The sequence below is a fragment of the Diorhabda sublineata genome, chromosome 4 (genome assembly GCF_026230105.1).
Source record: "Diorhabda sublineata isolate icDioSubl1.1 chromosome 4, icDioSubl1.1, whole genome shotgun sequence".
Lineage (NCBI taxonomy): Eukaryota > Metazoa > Arthropoda > Insecta > Coleoptera > Chrysomelidae > Diorhabda > Diorhabda sublineata.
In genome coordinates, this window is record NC_079477.1 from 3,761,163 (window position 1) to 3,779,328 (window position 18,166).

Here is an 18,166-nt window from a genome sequence, read left to right on the forward strand (position 1 = left end):
TTGAAACTATAAAACAATTGAAGTGCTGGAATGAGATTATTGAAGGTATAACCGATTGTTTATAAGAAGCTTTGGATATGTCGAAAGAAATGAATCCAAAATCATTTAAAGTCAATGAGGAAACGTTATATGAAACAAGCTATTATTAGAAAGAAAAAATACAAGATATAATTAATGAATAATCCGCCTCACAGCTCCGACTTGGTTCCCTTTGTCTTTTTGTAGCATTTTTGGTGCGGGTATTGAAGAAGCAAAGACGATAAAATCCTTTATTTTATTCTTTTTGAATACCTCTCCAGAAAAATTAATAATACGTTAACTGTGCCCTTAAAAAAGCAAAAGACCTTTGATTCAAAAGGTTAATTCAGGTTGTTTTAGGTTTGTTGTACTGTACAACACGGGATCAGTTTGAAATTATTAGAGAAAATTGGAAAAAAAAACATTTTCGATCTCTCGCGATTGTAATCGTTGTCCTGAGTTGAATCATTTTTCACAAAATTTGAGAAAATTGATCAACTAACATCCCAATGACACCTAAATTTCGAGAAATCGCTATTATATGGGATGCTATTCTATCTTTCTCCTACCATCCAACGACTGTTCTGAGATGTTCTAGATTTGTTCTACGTTGTACCGGAACGGTAAAGGGCTGAAAATGGTAAAAAAATCATAACCATCAGAAAAGCTAATTAGGCAAGTTAGGGCTGGGCACTCACCGATAACATGGGTGGCATTATCAAGTACTAGCGATATTCCGGAGCGTCGTTGGTTCCTATTTTAGGGTTTTTCGTAGTATCAGACTTAATAGAGTTGTGGTAACTACACTTTAAGATACACCAAGACTGGGTTCTGAGCCCCATTGGTGGTTTTGCAACTACGGCTAGCTCGTCGTTGTCCACCCTACCGGGCAAGCCACGTTGATACTGACTGCTCTGTTCCGAACGTCATTTTTCCTAGAACCATCCGTGTACCAGAAAATATCAATATCAAGTGGTTAAATATTGCAATAGCATTCGATTTTTCATCCTAAACTATAGTGATTGGTTGGTTGATGGATATAAAGATGAAGTTGAAGGTATGAAACATAATTAATTGTATTTAATATGAAAATTTAATTATTCACAAGTTGTATGGAAACGAACTTGACCTGGCTGTGTTCACTATCGAAATAATGAGTTTCTAAGAAATCGAATGCATTGGGCGAGGTCTGTTATTCAAGTATATATGTGAGAAATGTGTTGAAATATAATGCACGCGTGTAATTTAATACAAAATCGATTATAGTTTCCAAATAACCTGATTTTTTATCGGAACTATTCAGCGCAAGGCGATTCGACCCGATTTTTTCTTTCTCGTTTTCAGTTCGAGTATCAAATTTTTGATGAGCTGTCGATAGTAAATTTACCGACTTCCTACACTCTATAAAACAGTTATTTCATTAAAGAATTACCTTCTATATCTTTTACGGTAGTTTCTTCCTCCTCTATTCGTAACTTATCAAGTTCTTGCAGGATTTCATAAGATTATCATTAGGATTGTTTTGAAATTTGTACAGAAAGCAAAATATTGAATAGCACTCAGATAATAAGGTAAATCTTTCGATTACTGAGGAAATAGCGTGATCAATAATTGCAAAATAGAGAACTGTTGGAACGAATTTGAAAGTGGTTCATTACTAAACTCGTAGTTTCATTTGGGCTTTTAGATAGGCCCGTCGTGCCTATCACTGACTTTGTAATCAAATAAACGCACCTTTTTCCTAAGCTTAGAGATTCAAATACCCAAATATCTAGCTAATTCGTCAAATAATAAAAGTTGGTTAATGATGAACGAGAAATTAGCAAAATTATAAAATCCAGAAGACTAGGATGAGTGGGACACTTGGAAATAATGCCTGAAACAAGAAAAAAAAGGAGATGATTTATATACGGGGATGTATTGATATCTAGTTAGACCAGTTACATGCAGGCAATTTCTGTGTCAGTTCCCGAAAATATCGATGCAGTTCATGATCTTATCAGACCGTCGAATTCGGCTGAAACGGATCTGATCTGAAGCACTGAATATTTCATACCAACGCGTCCATCACGACAATTTGGATATGAGAAAGATTTCTGCACAATGTATCCCCAAATGTTTGAATGATGACCAAAAGCGTGCAAATGTACAAGCATCGCGTTCGATCTCTCCTCGATTTGAAAACGATGGAGACTTATTAAACCGAATTGTTACTATGGATGAGACTTGGGTACGTTTCTACGATCCAAAAAACAAAGCAACAATCGATTGAATGGCAACACTCTGGTTCTACAAGACCTAAGAAGTTTCGTGTCCAAAAATCTGCTGGAAAAGTTCTTGCTTCAGTTTTTTGGAAATGCCATGGAGAAATCTTGATTGATTTTTTGGATAAGGATAAAACAATAACTGGAGATCACTATTCGACATTACTGATTACTCTACGGGAAAAAATTGAAGAGAAAAGACGCGGAAACTTATCCAAAGGTGTATTGTTTTTGCTGGACTACGCCCCTGCAAAAAATTCGTGATTTAGGGTTTGAATTACTAGAACACCTCCCTTATTCATCAGTTTTGGCTCCGTCCGACTATCATCTCTTTCCTCAAGTGAAAAAAAGTTTAAAAGGTCGTAAATTTTCTACCAACGAGGAGGTAATAAACGCTGTGGAGGTCTGGTTTGTAGAGCAAGAAGGTCTAGATACGTTGCAGGTTCGCTGTAATGAATGTATCCAATCAAGAGGTGAATATGTTGAGTAATAAAATATTTAGACATTGAAATTTTGTTTGGTTCTATAATAGGCTAAGAATTTTCCAATATATCCTTGTAAATCTAGCAATAACACGAAAAAAGGAAGACCCCTTAAAGAAATAGGCAAAAGGAGATCTGATGAAGTTCGAAACTGAAAGCACCTCCAATAATGAACCTCTGTGTGTCTTGTTAACAGAAATATTCGTCTTATTTAAATTTTTTTATATCATAATCAATACAATCTATTACAAGTTGGAAATCGTTATCAATACATCCTAAACAATATTTCTTGCCCGCTTATGATTGATTTAGAATAACTTTTGCTACTTCTAGTAGCCCAAAAATGGCGAAAAATGAAAAAAAATATAACAGTAGAATGAAACTCATTGGAAAGGAGGCGAATGTGATAAAAATTATGGGAAAAATGAATTATAACAAAGTTTTTCATCTTTTATTTTTATCTTTTTCAAAAAAATTTTTCTACGAAATTTAGTGAAAACTTACTTTTCGATGTCCCGCACACACTATATTTAATTTAAAATATCCATTTTTTTACCTCATTTGGACTTAGTATCAAAAAAAAGTACCCTAATTTTCAATCGAAAATTCTCGCGTCAAAATATCAGTTTTTTTCAAAAAGTCGCTTATAATTTTTGTTCGTTGAAAATTTCTATTTTCTGATGGTTTAAAAAATATACATTACTCTAGTAAATGATCTCGGAAAATGCAAAAAATCGATAAAAAAACAGGTTTTGGAAACGTAAAGGATCATCTTTTTACGTGTAATAATTTCAAACATGAATCCTCAAAAATATTGTTGCATTTCTGCATTGTTTTTTTGGTTGCAATAAACATCTGGATTTGCCGGAAAAGGAAAGGAAAGTAACGTAAATTCATTATTAGATGTAGCGCGGTTAAAAGCTAATACTGTATTTTTCTACACAAGTTAGTGCTAAAATGTTAAACTTTACAACCCAGCATACGAGGTCTGGCTATTAAATAACGAAAATCGTTACGAAAAAGGATTATATAATAAAAAATATTCTACTTTCGAATGCTCCCCTTCAATATACTCCCCTCTCATCGCGACACACCGTTCCATACGTTTTTTACATTGATCGTAGCAGAGCTGGAAGTCTTCTTTGGTGAGGACCTTTAGGAGCTCTGCCGTTTTTTTCTTTACCGCTTCCATAGACTCAAATCGGGTCCCTTTCAAAGCAGATTTTTTTCTAACCTTTCAAGGAAATCTCGTTGATCAGGAGTCAGATTTTTTGGCACCAACATCGCACAAACTTTTGTCATGTGTAATTCCTGGTGTAAAATTTCTCTAACCGTTTCTTTATCGGCGTTTACAGCCTCGACAATCACGACATTGCTCATTCGACGATCTGCACGCACAATTTGGTTGATTTTGGTCATTATTGAAACAATTACTGGGCGATTTGGGCGTTGGTCATCTTCAGTGCTTTTTGGGCCCCCACTAAAGCGCTTTCACCACTCAAAAACACGCGCACGATATAGAGAATTGTCCCCATATGCCTCTTGCAGCAATAGAGATGTCGTACTTCACAAATTGCTAAATTCATATTGTTTCCACTAGCGCTATTTTGGTGATTTTCCGAACAATAATTTGCTGTTAACAGATGGACACGCTTTTAGCTTATCTTATCTTATCTTATCTCTACACTCCATACTTTTTATAAAAGGTTTAGATTTTATTCTTGACATTGATCAGGACAGAACAGTTGGAAACGACGAAAAACTTGGATACCATGTCGGGCAGTACTTTGAAGGATATTTGTTTTTAATAAAATAATTTATCCTATTTTTTTGATCACATCTCGTACTATTATTTCGGGACATTACGTTTTACGATGTATGTTTTCGATAAGATACCCGCCCAATTCCGGTTGATTATATCGATTCAGATTTTGTTGTTTGCAATGTAATTTAATTATAAGTAAAATGGAATGTTGTTAAGCAGAATAAAATAATTAAATAAGTAAAATTTGCAATAAATAAATGGACAAAAGAAAAAGTAGGCTAGGAATATCGAATCTGGTAAATTTTTTTCGCCGATTTCGACAACTCAACTGTTACAAAAAAATCAACAGAAAAACAAAAAGGTATGTCAGTTAAGTTTTTATTATCTTGGATCTTTTTTCTTTGCAAGCATAAATTTAAAGCTTATTGTTTTTGAGTCAAAATATTCTCTATTTCTCTGTCTTCTCAATATTCCATTTATACACGTCGTTTCTTCTTTTATACTAACCATGAATGAAACTTGATTCTAGTTCATCTATTTGGGTTGTCGACAAAGTAATTTCGGTTTTGTAGTATAAAATAAAACACTTTGTTTTTAGCAAAGAATAGTTTTGAATCAATTATATATTTTCTCATAACATTTCTAGTCCTTATCAGCAAAAAACTGAACCAGGTGCGATTGAAGGTCATCGTCATTTGTTAAAGTATAAATCATTCTGCAAACTTTGAAATAAATGGTAACCAGATGGTGCCAGATCAAGGCTGTTTGCAGTTAAGCTTCAATAGTTTCCCACGAGTTGCCAAAGATGTGGGGGGCCTGCTTTATCATGATAGAACACAAAACCTTTCCGATTTGACAATTTTAGCTGTTTTTCTTTCATTGGTTCATCCAGTTTGATCGTTTGGTTTCCTAGAAGCAACTCAAAAAACACAACACCTTTGCAATCCCACCAAACTGACAGTATGAGCTTTTTTCGTTGTTTATCAACTTTCGATATGGTTTGTGCTGGTTCATCGTATTTGATCCATGATCGTTTTCGAACTATGTTACTATACAGGACCAATTTTCCATCATCAGTGATGATTCTTTTCAAGAAATGGGCAGTATATGATTCCTTGTGTTGAATGAATTTCTTTCAATTCGTGAGTTACCCAAATATCAAGCTTCTCGACTAACCCAAGACGATTCTCTTCAATCAATCATCAATAGGGCAACCAGAATGTTATTCATCTTTGGGGAAAAAATCTCCAGGACGGAATTTTTTATACCAATTCTGACACGTGCGATCTGTCAAGCAATCAGCACTATCAGTGAAAAGAGAAATTACTTAGATGCCAACCTTATAATTATGCGCATAAAACTTTCCGTGTTGGATAAAAAGCTTCAAAATATATGCCATAAGGTCGTAAGGTCCTCAATACAATTCTCAGGTTCGTTGACGTTGGACACAAAAGCAACGTATACTACAGGTCAAAAGTTTTTGGTCATCTCATAATCCATTCATTAGAATTCAACGCAATTTGAGAAATTTCTCTTCCATATTGTCAAGCGAAGGTCGAAATGGTGCTTTTCAAACAAAAAACATAACGAGTGCATGTTTATGTTTTGTCGGTGATTGTAACAAGTTAAAACTTGCAATTACCGGCTGATTTGTTTATTATTTATTCTCCAACTTCTCTTATTTCTTCGGTGTTTATGATTGTAGTTCAGTTCCAGTTACAGTGCTGTGTTTTATACTTTTTACCAAGACTCTTTTTGTGAAATTCGTGTACGAATTGTTTTCGTTCTCTCAAAAAGTTTTTAAACTTGCAAGTTTTAAAACGGGCAAAACCAAAAAACTATCGACCTTCATTGTTTAGACAAAAGTAACCGTACCATTGCTGTCAAATTTAAAATACCTCCACGTACCGTGGACTACAACCTGAAAAAATATGTTTCTACCAGGAGCTTTGGCTACAGAAAACTGTAGATAAACTTATTGTATTAATCAGTAAACGTGATTGACGACTCACGGGCTCAGAGATAGCTGCTCAGATCAATGTACTTCTACAGTAAAAATGAGATTGACGCTTTTTGGAAGGATGGCATTGAAGAAACGTCTCTTTAGACGTCAAAATGAAATTAAGTTGACTAAAAACATGGATATTCGATACACGAAGAGTAGGAGAAAGTTTAATAGAGTGATGAGTCGTCAAAGTTTGAAGTTATTGGGTCTAAGAGAGAAGTGTGTGCAAGTGATGGCTTAAGGATGTTGTGGAGAAAGAGCGAGTGGAGACCTTGTAGAAATTGAAGGGATTTCGAAGAAATAACCCTCAACAATGATCTCAAGCATTCCTCGAAGCTGTGCAAAGAGTATTAGAAAGAAATGGAGAGGAACAATGTACTGAATGTAATGGTTTGGTCGACACAGTCGCCCGACCTCAAGTCGATTGATTTGTTGAGGGACAAATTACAAAGGTGGCATTGAAGAAACCTCTTTTTAGACGTCAAAATGAAATTAAGTGGACTAAAAACATGAATATTGGACACAGGAAGAGTGGGAGTGAGTTTAATGGAATAATGAGTCAAAGTTTGAGCTTTTTAGGTCTAAGAAGTTAAGGGAATGTGTATTCTCGGATTGGTGATGGTTTAAGGATGTTCTGGAGGAAGAGCGAGTGGAGACCTGGTAGAAATTGAAGGGATTTCGAAGAAATGACCCTCAACAATGATCTCAAGCATTCCTCGAAGCTGTGCAAAGATTATTAGAAAGAATTGGAGAGGAAAAATGTACTGAATGTAATGGTTTAGTCGACACAGTCGCCCGACCTCAAGTCGATTGATTTGTTGAGGGAAAATTAGAAGAATGGCATTGAAGAAACCTCTCTTCAGACGTCAAAATGAAATTAAGTGGACTAAAAACATGAATATTGGACACAGGAAGAGTGGGAGTGAGTTTAATGGAGTAATGAGTCAAAGTTTGAGGTTTTTAGGTCTAAGAAGTCAAGGGAATGTGTAATCTCGGATTGGTGATGGTTTAAGGATGTTCTGGAGGAAGAGCGAGTGGAGACCTGGTAGAAATTGAAGGAAGAAATAACTCTCGAAAACGATCCCAAGCATTACTCGAAACTGTGCACATATTATTTGGGATAATTGGAAAGGAAGAATTTACTGAAATGATTTGGTCGTCACAATCGCTCGATTGATTTATTGGGGGACAAATTGAACATTGAAGTCAGAATGCAGTGTCCTATTTTCATTTCACGTTGAAGAATGTCCTGAAAATAGAAAAAAACTAAATTAAAATAATATCAAATTACGTGATGACCCTAATTTTATAATTGTTAGAGTATTTGCAAGCAAAGTAACATCGACCTGATTAAATCTTGAACTGATAAAAATGAGACACGCAAAAAAAATGAAAATAACTTTGATATCGATTGCGATTCAAATTAAACTTATTTTAAAATTACCGATAAGGTGTTTATAAATTATACCTCCGCATATACAACAAATTAAACAAAAAAAAATAACATTTTACTTTTAAATTAACTCGTTCCAACTTATCTTCACCAGTCAGGTCCTGCGTGATAATGACAAACAATATCTCTGTATAAGTATGCGGTGGAGGTCATATTTGTGGCCCAGAATATGTTGTTGTTAGTTGTAATGCGGATCGGTAATCGTACATTATGGTGAATCGAGAAGCAGGCGTTTTTTCGCGATTCGAAAAGTGTGCTACATGATTTTAAACAAAAATAAAACTTGAGCGCTATCTGTGATAACTGATGGAAAGTGCGTTAAATGTTCTGTGATATTTTCTAAATATATAAAGCGGTTATTATGGTATGTAACGGAGAAATTTATTGTATCCATGAAAATGGAAGAACCAGAGAGATTAATAATAACGTCGAAGGAATCAAAAACGTACCGAAAAAATGTTTGAATGGGTACGAGATTACCGGAAGGAGACGACCCGAATACAGGTAGGTTTTGTTCAAAATTGACAGATCCACTTGGTAAAAATTTGCAAAGAAGTTGGATACAATATCTAAAGAAACTTTTTGACTATAATGTGAAATACACATCAACTCAATATAAATAAATTCTTAACATAAAGCAAAAATTGCAAAGGCAAAATATCTATTTTATCCATTTATAGAAACATAAATTCTTACTCTTAAAGCAGGTACACCTTGACCACCGAATTTTGAATGAAACGCAACCGCATATTTTAATTTGATTACTCAATAATCAGAGATTTCACCTTGGAAACCAGCCGAGGAATCTCAAATTTTATTTCTTGGAAACCCAGATTTTATAATGCCTCTTGGGGTACTTACATTGTAGAGTCCCTTCTCCATCTCTAACACTTTTACTATTAAATTTTAAGGATCGAAAGACCTCGATAGACTTTGGGAACTGCCAGAGAAACATACTTCAATAAGTTTAAACTTCTTGTTCGATATCTGTGACATCTTTTTCATCAACAGTTTTGCCTTTCATTGTCGATAACTTTTTCAGTTGAACAAAGAGCACATATAACTTCAGACGAAGATAGAGATTTCGACTTTGTCACTGCACACGATCCAACACACTGCAGGATCACTTGGCGTCGCGCTTATTCCGCTTGAGTCTTCATTCCCTTTGTGTACAATTTTTTCTAGATCCTTTTCGCTACGAAGCTCTATTATTAGAGAGTCTGGAGGTTTGGTGTTCTTCCAATGATACGATGTTTAGAGGAATTCTCTTGCTATTGCTCAAAGTAGCAACTTATGGACAAATTTGTAGAAGCATATCTTGACTTTGAAGGTGCCGTGGTCTCCCAGGTACAATGTGATGGATTAATATGGAATCGGATTTTTATATATAAAATAAAAATTCTTCGAAATATGTTACGGAAGATGAAAGAGGATATTTGGAAAGAAATTGGACTATCTACGAAAACGAACATGGATATCTTTTGTCGCAAATTTTCTAAGTAAGAATGAGTTGTCGGCTGCAGCATGTCACTCAAGATTCATTTATTAGATCTGGATTTCTCCCCAGATTAGTTTGTCTTATACTGGGACGTCGATGAAATGGTAAAGGAACAGAAATGGATCGTATGGTGAGAATCAATCCTTAATCGGCCGGAGCAGTAATGGCTTCCGTTTATTTGGGAAATCCATGATATTGCGTTCGTTGACTATCTTTAAAAAGAAACCGCTTTTCCATCAGCACATAGCTTCTCACACTTCGCTAATCACCATAGCTGAAATGGTATTCACCCAGAAACTTTTTCCTGTTTCCTAATCATCGACAGACTGAGTGTAGAGACTTAAAAAGGAGACTATGTTGAAAAATAGGAACTTTTCAGAGAACCCTCGTATTTATTTAAATAACAAACCCTTTCTAATCTCATTTGAATCAAATGGAAAAATAATAAATTGTAGTTTTTCCTCATATTATATTCGATCGTCCTACTTTTCGAAATGCACAGAATCAATACGAGTGTTCAATGATGAAAAATTGAGGTTGTTAATACGAGGGTTGATTTATATAAACGTAGGTCACATGTTTGTGATCTAAAATAATTCATGTTTTGTTCACCAGGATACACAAGTGGAACATGAACGATTTTAGTCAAAAAAATTGTCACCCAATACAAAATCTGATGTGAGCTGACCATACCAATTCTTATACATATTATTGATAGTAATTTGAAATTATACAAGTTAAAACTCCTTCAAAGTACTGCACTATACGTTGAATTCAAGATGGGAAGACTACCTTTTGCTCACCAATGCTCACATGAAGCTAAATCATGTCAAAAAAGACTTTCCATTTTGTGGTCGATCTTAACTTCCACTTCTAAATTCCTCACACCAAATAAAAACAGAATTCTTGAAGTTAGTAAACTAGTACCATGAATAGATTTTAACATTTTGTGAATTTCTTTGCTATTTCTCTCTCTAAATTAGCTATAGTAGCGAACTGATATTTCCAAACTATTCCAAACTCGTTACTACTTGTCTTAATTCATGAGAATAAGAAACATAAAAGTTAAAACAGATGCAGAATGCAGAGTAAATATTTGTTGAGATCTATAATCACACATTGTACGTTGAATCGATAACAGTAATCATGTCTGAAAGGCTTCCATTTGCTCTGTTATGGGCTTTTCAATGCGGAAAATAGTGCTAAAACATTTCAGGATAAAACCAATGCTCTCATGGTGCTAAATCATGTGAGTATTGTGGATAGAGGTAGACTTTTAGCGTTATGTCAAAAAAGACTTACCATTTTGTGGTTGGCTTAAATTCCACTTCTAAATCCCCCACACCAAATAAAAACAGAGTTCTTGAAGTTAGTAAACTAGTACCATGAATAGATTTTAACATTTTGTGAATTTCTTTGCTATTTCTCTCTCTAAATTAGCTATAGTAGCGAACTGCTCTTTCTAAACTATTCCAAACTCGTTACTACTTGTCTTAATTCATGAGAATAAGAAACAAAAATTGAAACAGATGCAGAAATATTTGTTGAGATCATTTCTAATGCTATTTCTGAAGCGCGTTTTTTTTACTGTAAGGGATACAGAATTTGGTATCGTGGTCTTGATAATTGGGAAGCCATTTATAATTTCTATCGGGGGAGATTGAAAATCCTTCAGGTCCTACCCTCGAACATTACAATCTTTAGAAGGAATAGGGCATACGACTAATCCCTTAGGTGGTTGTGTCTTTTGGAAATTTCACTTCCTGCAAAGTGGAATGAAAGCTTCTTAGATTTATGTTTGCTTGAGGCCAAATTTGAATAATATAACGTCGCTCCAAAGTTGAGAAGAACTTTTAAACGAAAAAAGTCTCTACGAATATTTGATTGATTTTGGTCAATTCAAACTTCAAATTACGATAAGTCAATAATTTAATTTTCAACAAAAAAATTATTTGTTTTTAAATACCTACTTGTCAAATGTGGATTCTATACATTGGCAATTTAGTAGCTGTGTTTAAAAACAAATATTACACAATAACATGCTAAAATTGAATGTTTATTTATGTTTAGGATTTCAAACCAATCGCTTTGTGCGGTTTATCAAGTTACTCGCTGGTTTTAATTCAATTTAAAAAAATATTATTCAATTCAGGTTCCCATCAAATTATAAGTAAAACTGTCTTTTGTTTATGCAACCTTGCGTTGTTTCCTTCATATGACCCTTATTATGATTCAGATCTAAATTAATATAATTATAATTTAATATGTATTAAACATTGATATTATAAATACATTAGTTTTTTAAAGATCGTTGATATTTTTAAGGTCGTCTCAGTAAATGAATATAACACCATATAATTTGAATTCAGCATTTTTAGAAAATTTATTGTGGATTTCGTATTTTCAAAATTGCGCAAATTTCGAACTGAACGATTATTTGTACTGTAGCCAACTAAGCCGACATTTCTTTTGCGTTTACAAGAGAAAGAAATTCTTTAATGTCAAAAAAGTTTTACAGTTTGTAGATAAAAGCTTGTAAAAACTAAAAAACAAACATAAAAAAACTAAATAAAGATAATGAGTAACAAAATTATAGGTAATAATTGATATATAAGTCCATAGAAAACCTTAAACTAGTATGCAACATGTCCGGAATTAAATATTAGTATTATAAGTCGTTTACAGGGTAAAAGGCACTTTCTAATAAATATCCCCTCAAATTATTGCGGAATGCGGGAAAAGATGATATCGATTTGATTTCAATTGGCAAGTGATTGTGCATTTTTTTCGCATTGTAAAATATTGAGCCCTTAACTAATTCTGAACTTGGAGTAGGTAGGTAAAGGTCGTGCTCCGCGTTCCTAAGTGGATAGCAGTGCAAAGATCTTTCTAAAGTTGGAGAAAACTACTTACGAATTAGGCAAACGGATTCAAAGATCAATAAGGAAGGAAGAGTCAGAACTTTTATTTCTTTGGACACTGATCTCAGCGCAAAGCAGGAGGAACTTTTTGAAGAAATTGTCCACCGCAAAACCTAACAGATTTAACGACGTTAATGGTGGTGTTAATCACTAAAAATTCCTGCAATGTATTTTTATATGATAAAACTTTGGTTTTAGAAACGTTAAGACACAGAAGATTAGAATCGCACCATGATTTAATGGTGATTAGGTCACTAGAAATGGTCCTATGAAGTGTCGTCAGATCGGGATTGCTTCAAAAGAAACTGCAAATAGACATTAGGGTCTAGTACTAAGCCTCGGGGCACTCCTCATTCTATTGGCTTGCAAGAAGACATCGTTGTATCAACCCTTACAAGCTGACTTCTGTTGGTGATGTATGACTTAAACCATGCAAGAGGTGCTCCCGAAGTACTGCAATTTGTTGATCAAAATATTATGATTAACACAATCGAAAGCTTCAGAAAAATCACAAAAACTTGTTGAAGTGTAGTGATGGCTATTTAGATTAAAGTACACATTGTAATTGAACTTTTGGAAACAATTTTGGAATGCTCACTGATAAAATATAACCTGATTCCGTCTGTCTACATCACAAAACAAATCAGTAACATTTTTCCCCAACATTTGTTGCCTTTCGAAAGAAATTTGAGCGCCATATCTCAATCATTATAGGGAATCGTTCAAAACGGATAGTGAATCGTTAAAAATGTTGCAGAAGTGTATACTTTATCATAAAAGCAGGTATTTAAGTGATACAATTCATGAAGTCGTCGAATACTTGTCCAATGCGAGTAGCCTATCCACCTCTGTTAACTGCGTAAAAAAATTAAGAAAATGCTGCTCGAAAGACGGCTTCATATTGATCACACTACACCAACACTTGAAATTACACTGTTTGACGCGTGTTTCGATAACTAAGTTATCGTCTTCAGAGACGGTTTACCTTTAGTCTCTGAAGTCTCTGCAGACGATAAGTGTAGTTGGTGGCGACATTCGGGAGATGGTAGAAGTTTTCAACATTTCTTATGAATCGAACATATTTTGGTTAACGTCTTACTAGAGATCTTTCGCAAAAAAACGTCGAGTAGAGGTCTGAGATGTTTAAGAACGTGGCTGAGGACACTACATTCATCAAACGTATTATGCTAGCGCTCTAAAAATGAGCCGAAACCGAAAAAAAAAACAAGTTTAAATCGTTCCAAAATTGAGAGTGAGTCCAGAGAGTCCATGCGAAACTTTAAATTTGTTTCGGGAAACGCGAGTCCATTGAACCAAAAAAAAGTAAATCACTTGAGCTTACAATTAGTGTATGGAAAATTGGATTGTATTTTATTAATTAAATAATCACATCCCTTGTAAAAACTTTCGATTTACTGTTAAATTCATGTGGGAACTCGTGTTGAATGAATACAAAATTACTAGTTATGATTTTTAAAAATTTCTCTCTCATCAATAATCATAATGTCATGCTTCCGATTTTTTTCTAGAATAAAATTGAAAAACAACATCGATCGGAAATCGTCATTGTTTCAAAAACTTTGTGTAATTGTGCCTCATCAATTGAATATAATGAGGCGGTGACTCGTTAATATTGTATAATACTTAAAAAAGTTTTTATACCACCAAATTGAAAAACAATAAATGTCACTCATGTTTTTTGTAACCTGTTCTCGACATACAAACCAGCTTAATAAATATGTTTACTCAACTTTTTTTGAAAACTAACGAGTGTTATTTATTTATATTATTATTTACAGCGTCGCTCAAAATAAGCAGTAAACAGCTTTTTAAAGTTTGTAAAAACAAAATAAGACAGATGTTTGTCGAGTTCTATTTTTAAAATCAATTTATTAATTGAGTACATTTAATCTGATAAATAGGAAAGAAAATTTTAAGATTATATTTATTTAAATATCTTCAAATATGAAGCTTAAGTTTAAACAGTGTAGCGTGGGCGAATTCGCTTCATTTCTTTTGTTCCTAATGGTGCGTTCACACGATTTTGTGTTCGTTTGTTCATTACTTTTTACTAAGTTCACATAGATACTCGGTGAGAGCTGTGTAAAGTCAGAAAAAAAAGAGTTTTGCGCAATTTTAAGCAAAACGGCGAGAGCGGGCTCAAAAAGTTTTTGTAAAATGACCCATTCTTTACCAAAATGTTTTGATAAAAGCTTTTGAAGATCATGTAACTTTTCAGGGTACTCCTTTTTGTATAATCATAGGACTAAAAGTTTTTTACTCTTTTTAAGATCTGTTTAGAAACAGCCGATTTTTGGTTATGCCTCGGAGAACTTAAATGCCAGACGCCACGTTTTTAAAGTAATTTTCAGCCTCCGATTTGAAATTTAATACTCTGTAATCTGCCCTAAACTTTTTACTGTACCAAGTCGCCTTTTTTAAGGATTACCTCGATCCTTCCAAATACTCGGAGTCAAACAGGAATGTTCTAAAACAGGAAAAATCACTTGAATTTCCTTTATGTTTTCAGACGCAACATGTTTTAAGAAATGGCAGCACATCGCAATCATAGTGCTGTTCTTGTTTTGTCCGCCGCAACTGTCGGCACAAAACCTTACTGTAGAGTAACCTGTTAAATCCATTCCACTTAAACAGTCGAAAACAGCCGAGCAGATTTGATTAGATCCTTTGTATGTATAAAAACATTGTTAACTTCGATTTTGAGTAGCCTTTCGGCACTGTAAAATTGTATGTGTAAAGTTGGCGACTGTAGTATGTCGATTGATCAGGTACTTTGGGATTTTTTTGACAGTCAAAAGAGAAAGTAACAATTTCTGGATTCTCTTCTTTTAATTTTGAGAAAAAAGGATTAGATCTCATCTTGTGCACTCGCTTTTCCGTCATTAGTCTTACTTTGTTTTCTTGAGACTTCTCAATTTTGATTTTTTCTGTCAGCTCAATGCATTTTGAACACGCATCAGTTCATTGTACATTCTAAAAATTTTTTAGGCTCACTGGGGTTTCTTCGTGCTTTTTTTTTGGGTCTGCAAGTACCACATCTCACACATCTCTTTCCAAGCAAACCTTTAAATTGCTATTATAATACTATAAAAAATAAGTGTTTATTCATCAGGAAACCAAACAATACTGATGGAAAAATATGGATAACACAGAATCGCTCAAAAAGGTGATGCCGAATCAAGTATTTTGATTGGATAAGGCGAGTTTTGGTTTAACTGGCAATACTTAACCATATAAAATACAGTATAGGGCGAGTTTTGTTTGGTTTTGCTATGCATATGTAAGGGGTTTTCCAAGTGTTATTTTGATATTCAAAGAAAAATGCCATTTTTTGAGATAAATGATCGGATGTTTATTTCATGGAACACAACATCAGCCAAATGGCTGCCACGACTGCGCTTACAGGACCATATCCTTTTCATGAAATTTTCCGTAACCAAATTGCAAAGCGGCTGCCCTATGTCCTCGATAGCCTCACGAATTCCATCTTTGAGGTCTTGAATCGATGCTGGACTGTTGGCGTAGACCTTATCTTTCACGTGGACCCAAAGGAAAAAGTCGCAAGATGTTAAATCACAAGATGTCAATGGCCAATTGTGATCACCTCTTCGAGAGATAACACAGTGCGGAAATTTTTCCAGTAAAAGATGGTTTCGTTGCTTGTGTGGCACGTAGCGCCGTCTTGTTGAAAGTAAACGTTGTCCAAATCAATACCATCCAATTCCGGCCATAAAAAATCATTAATCATCTCTCGATACCGCAATCCATTCACCATAACTGTTGCTCCAGCCTCATTTTCGAAAAAGTAAGGTCCAATGACACCGCCAGACCATAAACCGCACCAAACAGTCACGCGTTGAGGATCGAGAGGATTTTCAACAATAACTCTTGGGTTTTCCGAGCCCCAGATTCGACAATTTTGTTTATTGACGTAACCACCAAGGTGGAAATGGGCCTCATCAGTTAAGATGATTTTTCGATGAAATTCCGGATCATTTTCATGCATTTCAAGGACCCAATCAGCAAAGATACGACGTTGTTGATGATCGTCCGGCTTGAGTTCTTGTGTTAACTGAACTTTATAGGCCTTAAGACCCAAGTCTTTATGCAAAATACGGTGTAATGACGTTTGTGGAATGGTTAATTCCAAAGAACGACGAGGAATGGATAAACCTGGGTTTTCTTCAACACTTTTGGGCTACAGCAGCAATATTCTCAGTTGTTCTTGAGCGACGTGCACGGGTTTTATTCTTCACATCACTAACTTGTCCCAACAACTCAAATTTTTCCACCAATTTCTGTTTTGCGGTCCGAGAAGGTGCTTCACGTCGACCCAAAAATGTTTTAGTTTTACGAACCGTCTCTGCCAAACTTTCACCATTTTTATAGTGAATTTTAATAATTTCAATTCCCATTTTCATTAATGGCGTAGTTTCTACTTGTCAAATGTCAAAAAATGACAGCTTCAAAAGTGACATTTACCGAAATAGCGGGCTGTTCAAACTAACGCCTCTTATTGGAAAACCCTTTATTAGGACGACGACGATAAGACGACTTTTGATATGCAACGCCTCACTGATAGCGATAAAAACCCACTGACTCCTCAATAATCAATTTATTTTACTAAGGGCCGGTTTCTCCACGTTCTAATAGAACGCAAAATAATTATTATATAGCAATCGTCCATGTATTGAATAAGGAAAAAAATAAGCGAAAAAACCTTCTTCAATTGAGGTTTGTGATAACGATCTGAGCGTAATTATATTTGCAAAAATTGTAATGATCAATTTTATGACGAACGGAATAAGCTCCGTTCTGAAATTCTGAAATTTTCTGTATTTCCTCAACCAATTCTTCATCAAACAAATCTTCTAAATCTTGAAAAGCTTCCAAATTAAATATTTAATTATTTGTATGACGAATATTTCCAAAAATGAATACGTTTAATAAAGAAACAAACCAATTTTGATGTATATTAAAGGTTAACTTTCTACTCAACTCTTTAATTTGACACTTGTGAATTATTTGGCAAATAACTCGATTTATTCGGAGGTTTACACCGATTTTTTGGTTATTCGGTAAATAATAGTTAGTAGTGTGACGAAACCCGGTCTTACACTAACAATAAACAACAACTAAATACTGAACAATGAGTATACGGCTTCCACGATTCGAGAAAGAAATCTGGAGCGTGTAAAGCTTGGAAGATCTCCAATCAGAATCGTTTCGAAGCTACAAATTCGAAACTTACCCAAAATGTTAAAGTGGTTTTAATAAGAATTAGACATGATCGAGGTTCCAAAGAAGCGGTAGAACGCCTCCAACGTATAAAAAACGCTTATCTCATTATTATCTACTTAGTTCGTAAATGGTCAAGTTGGTTTTTCAAGTCACTACATTATTATCAGCAGATCGATACATTTCAGGAGCTACTTTGGCCTTTTTCATCAACTTTGCGTCTATATTTTACGACAAACACGGTCTCGCTGAAGCAACGGATTCAAACTTGCTTCGAGGGTACGAGATATACTCCTTGCAGTGTATTACTAAACCAAACCTCTTATAATGCATACGATTTTTTGTTACAGGACCATTCAAGACCCTGCTAGTCAAAGACTGACGTGGTACAAACCACCATTAACAGTACTTGTGATAAAAAAAGTACGAGACGCTAGTGTGTACTCACCTTTTATACAGCTTGTACAATGGCTGATAGAGGTAAATATTTCACGTCGGTTG

The 18,166-nt window shown here is 34.6% G+C and overlaps 1 protein-coding gene across 5 annotated transcripts in view; it reads left to right on the forward strand.

The window, feature by feature from the left end:
* Window positions 1-18,166, forward strand: part of LOC130442344 (NAD kinase-like) — a 38,869-nt gene that overhangs the window by 12,304 nt on the left and 8,399 nt on the right. For 4 of the 5 annotated variants that reach the window (XM_056776371.1, XM_056776370.1, XM_056776372.1 and 1 more), the window contains exon 3: window positions 18,016-18,145. In XM_056776371.1, the coding sequence (XP_056632349.1) occupies window positions 18,016-18,145 (130 nt within the window). Of the gene's footprint in view, window positions 1-8,103; window positions 8,492-18,015; window positions 18,146-18,166 lie in introns of those variants that run through there. The other variant, XM_056776374.1, reaches the window with a different exon arrangement.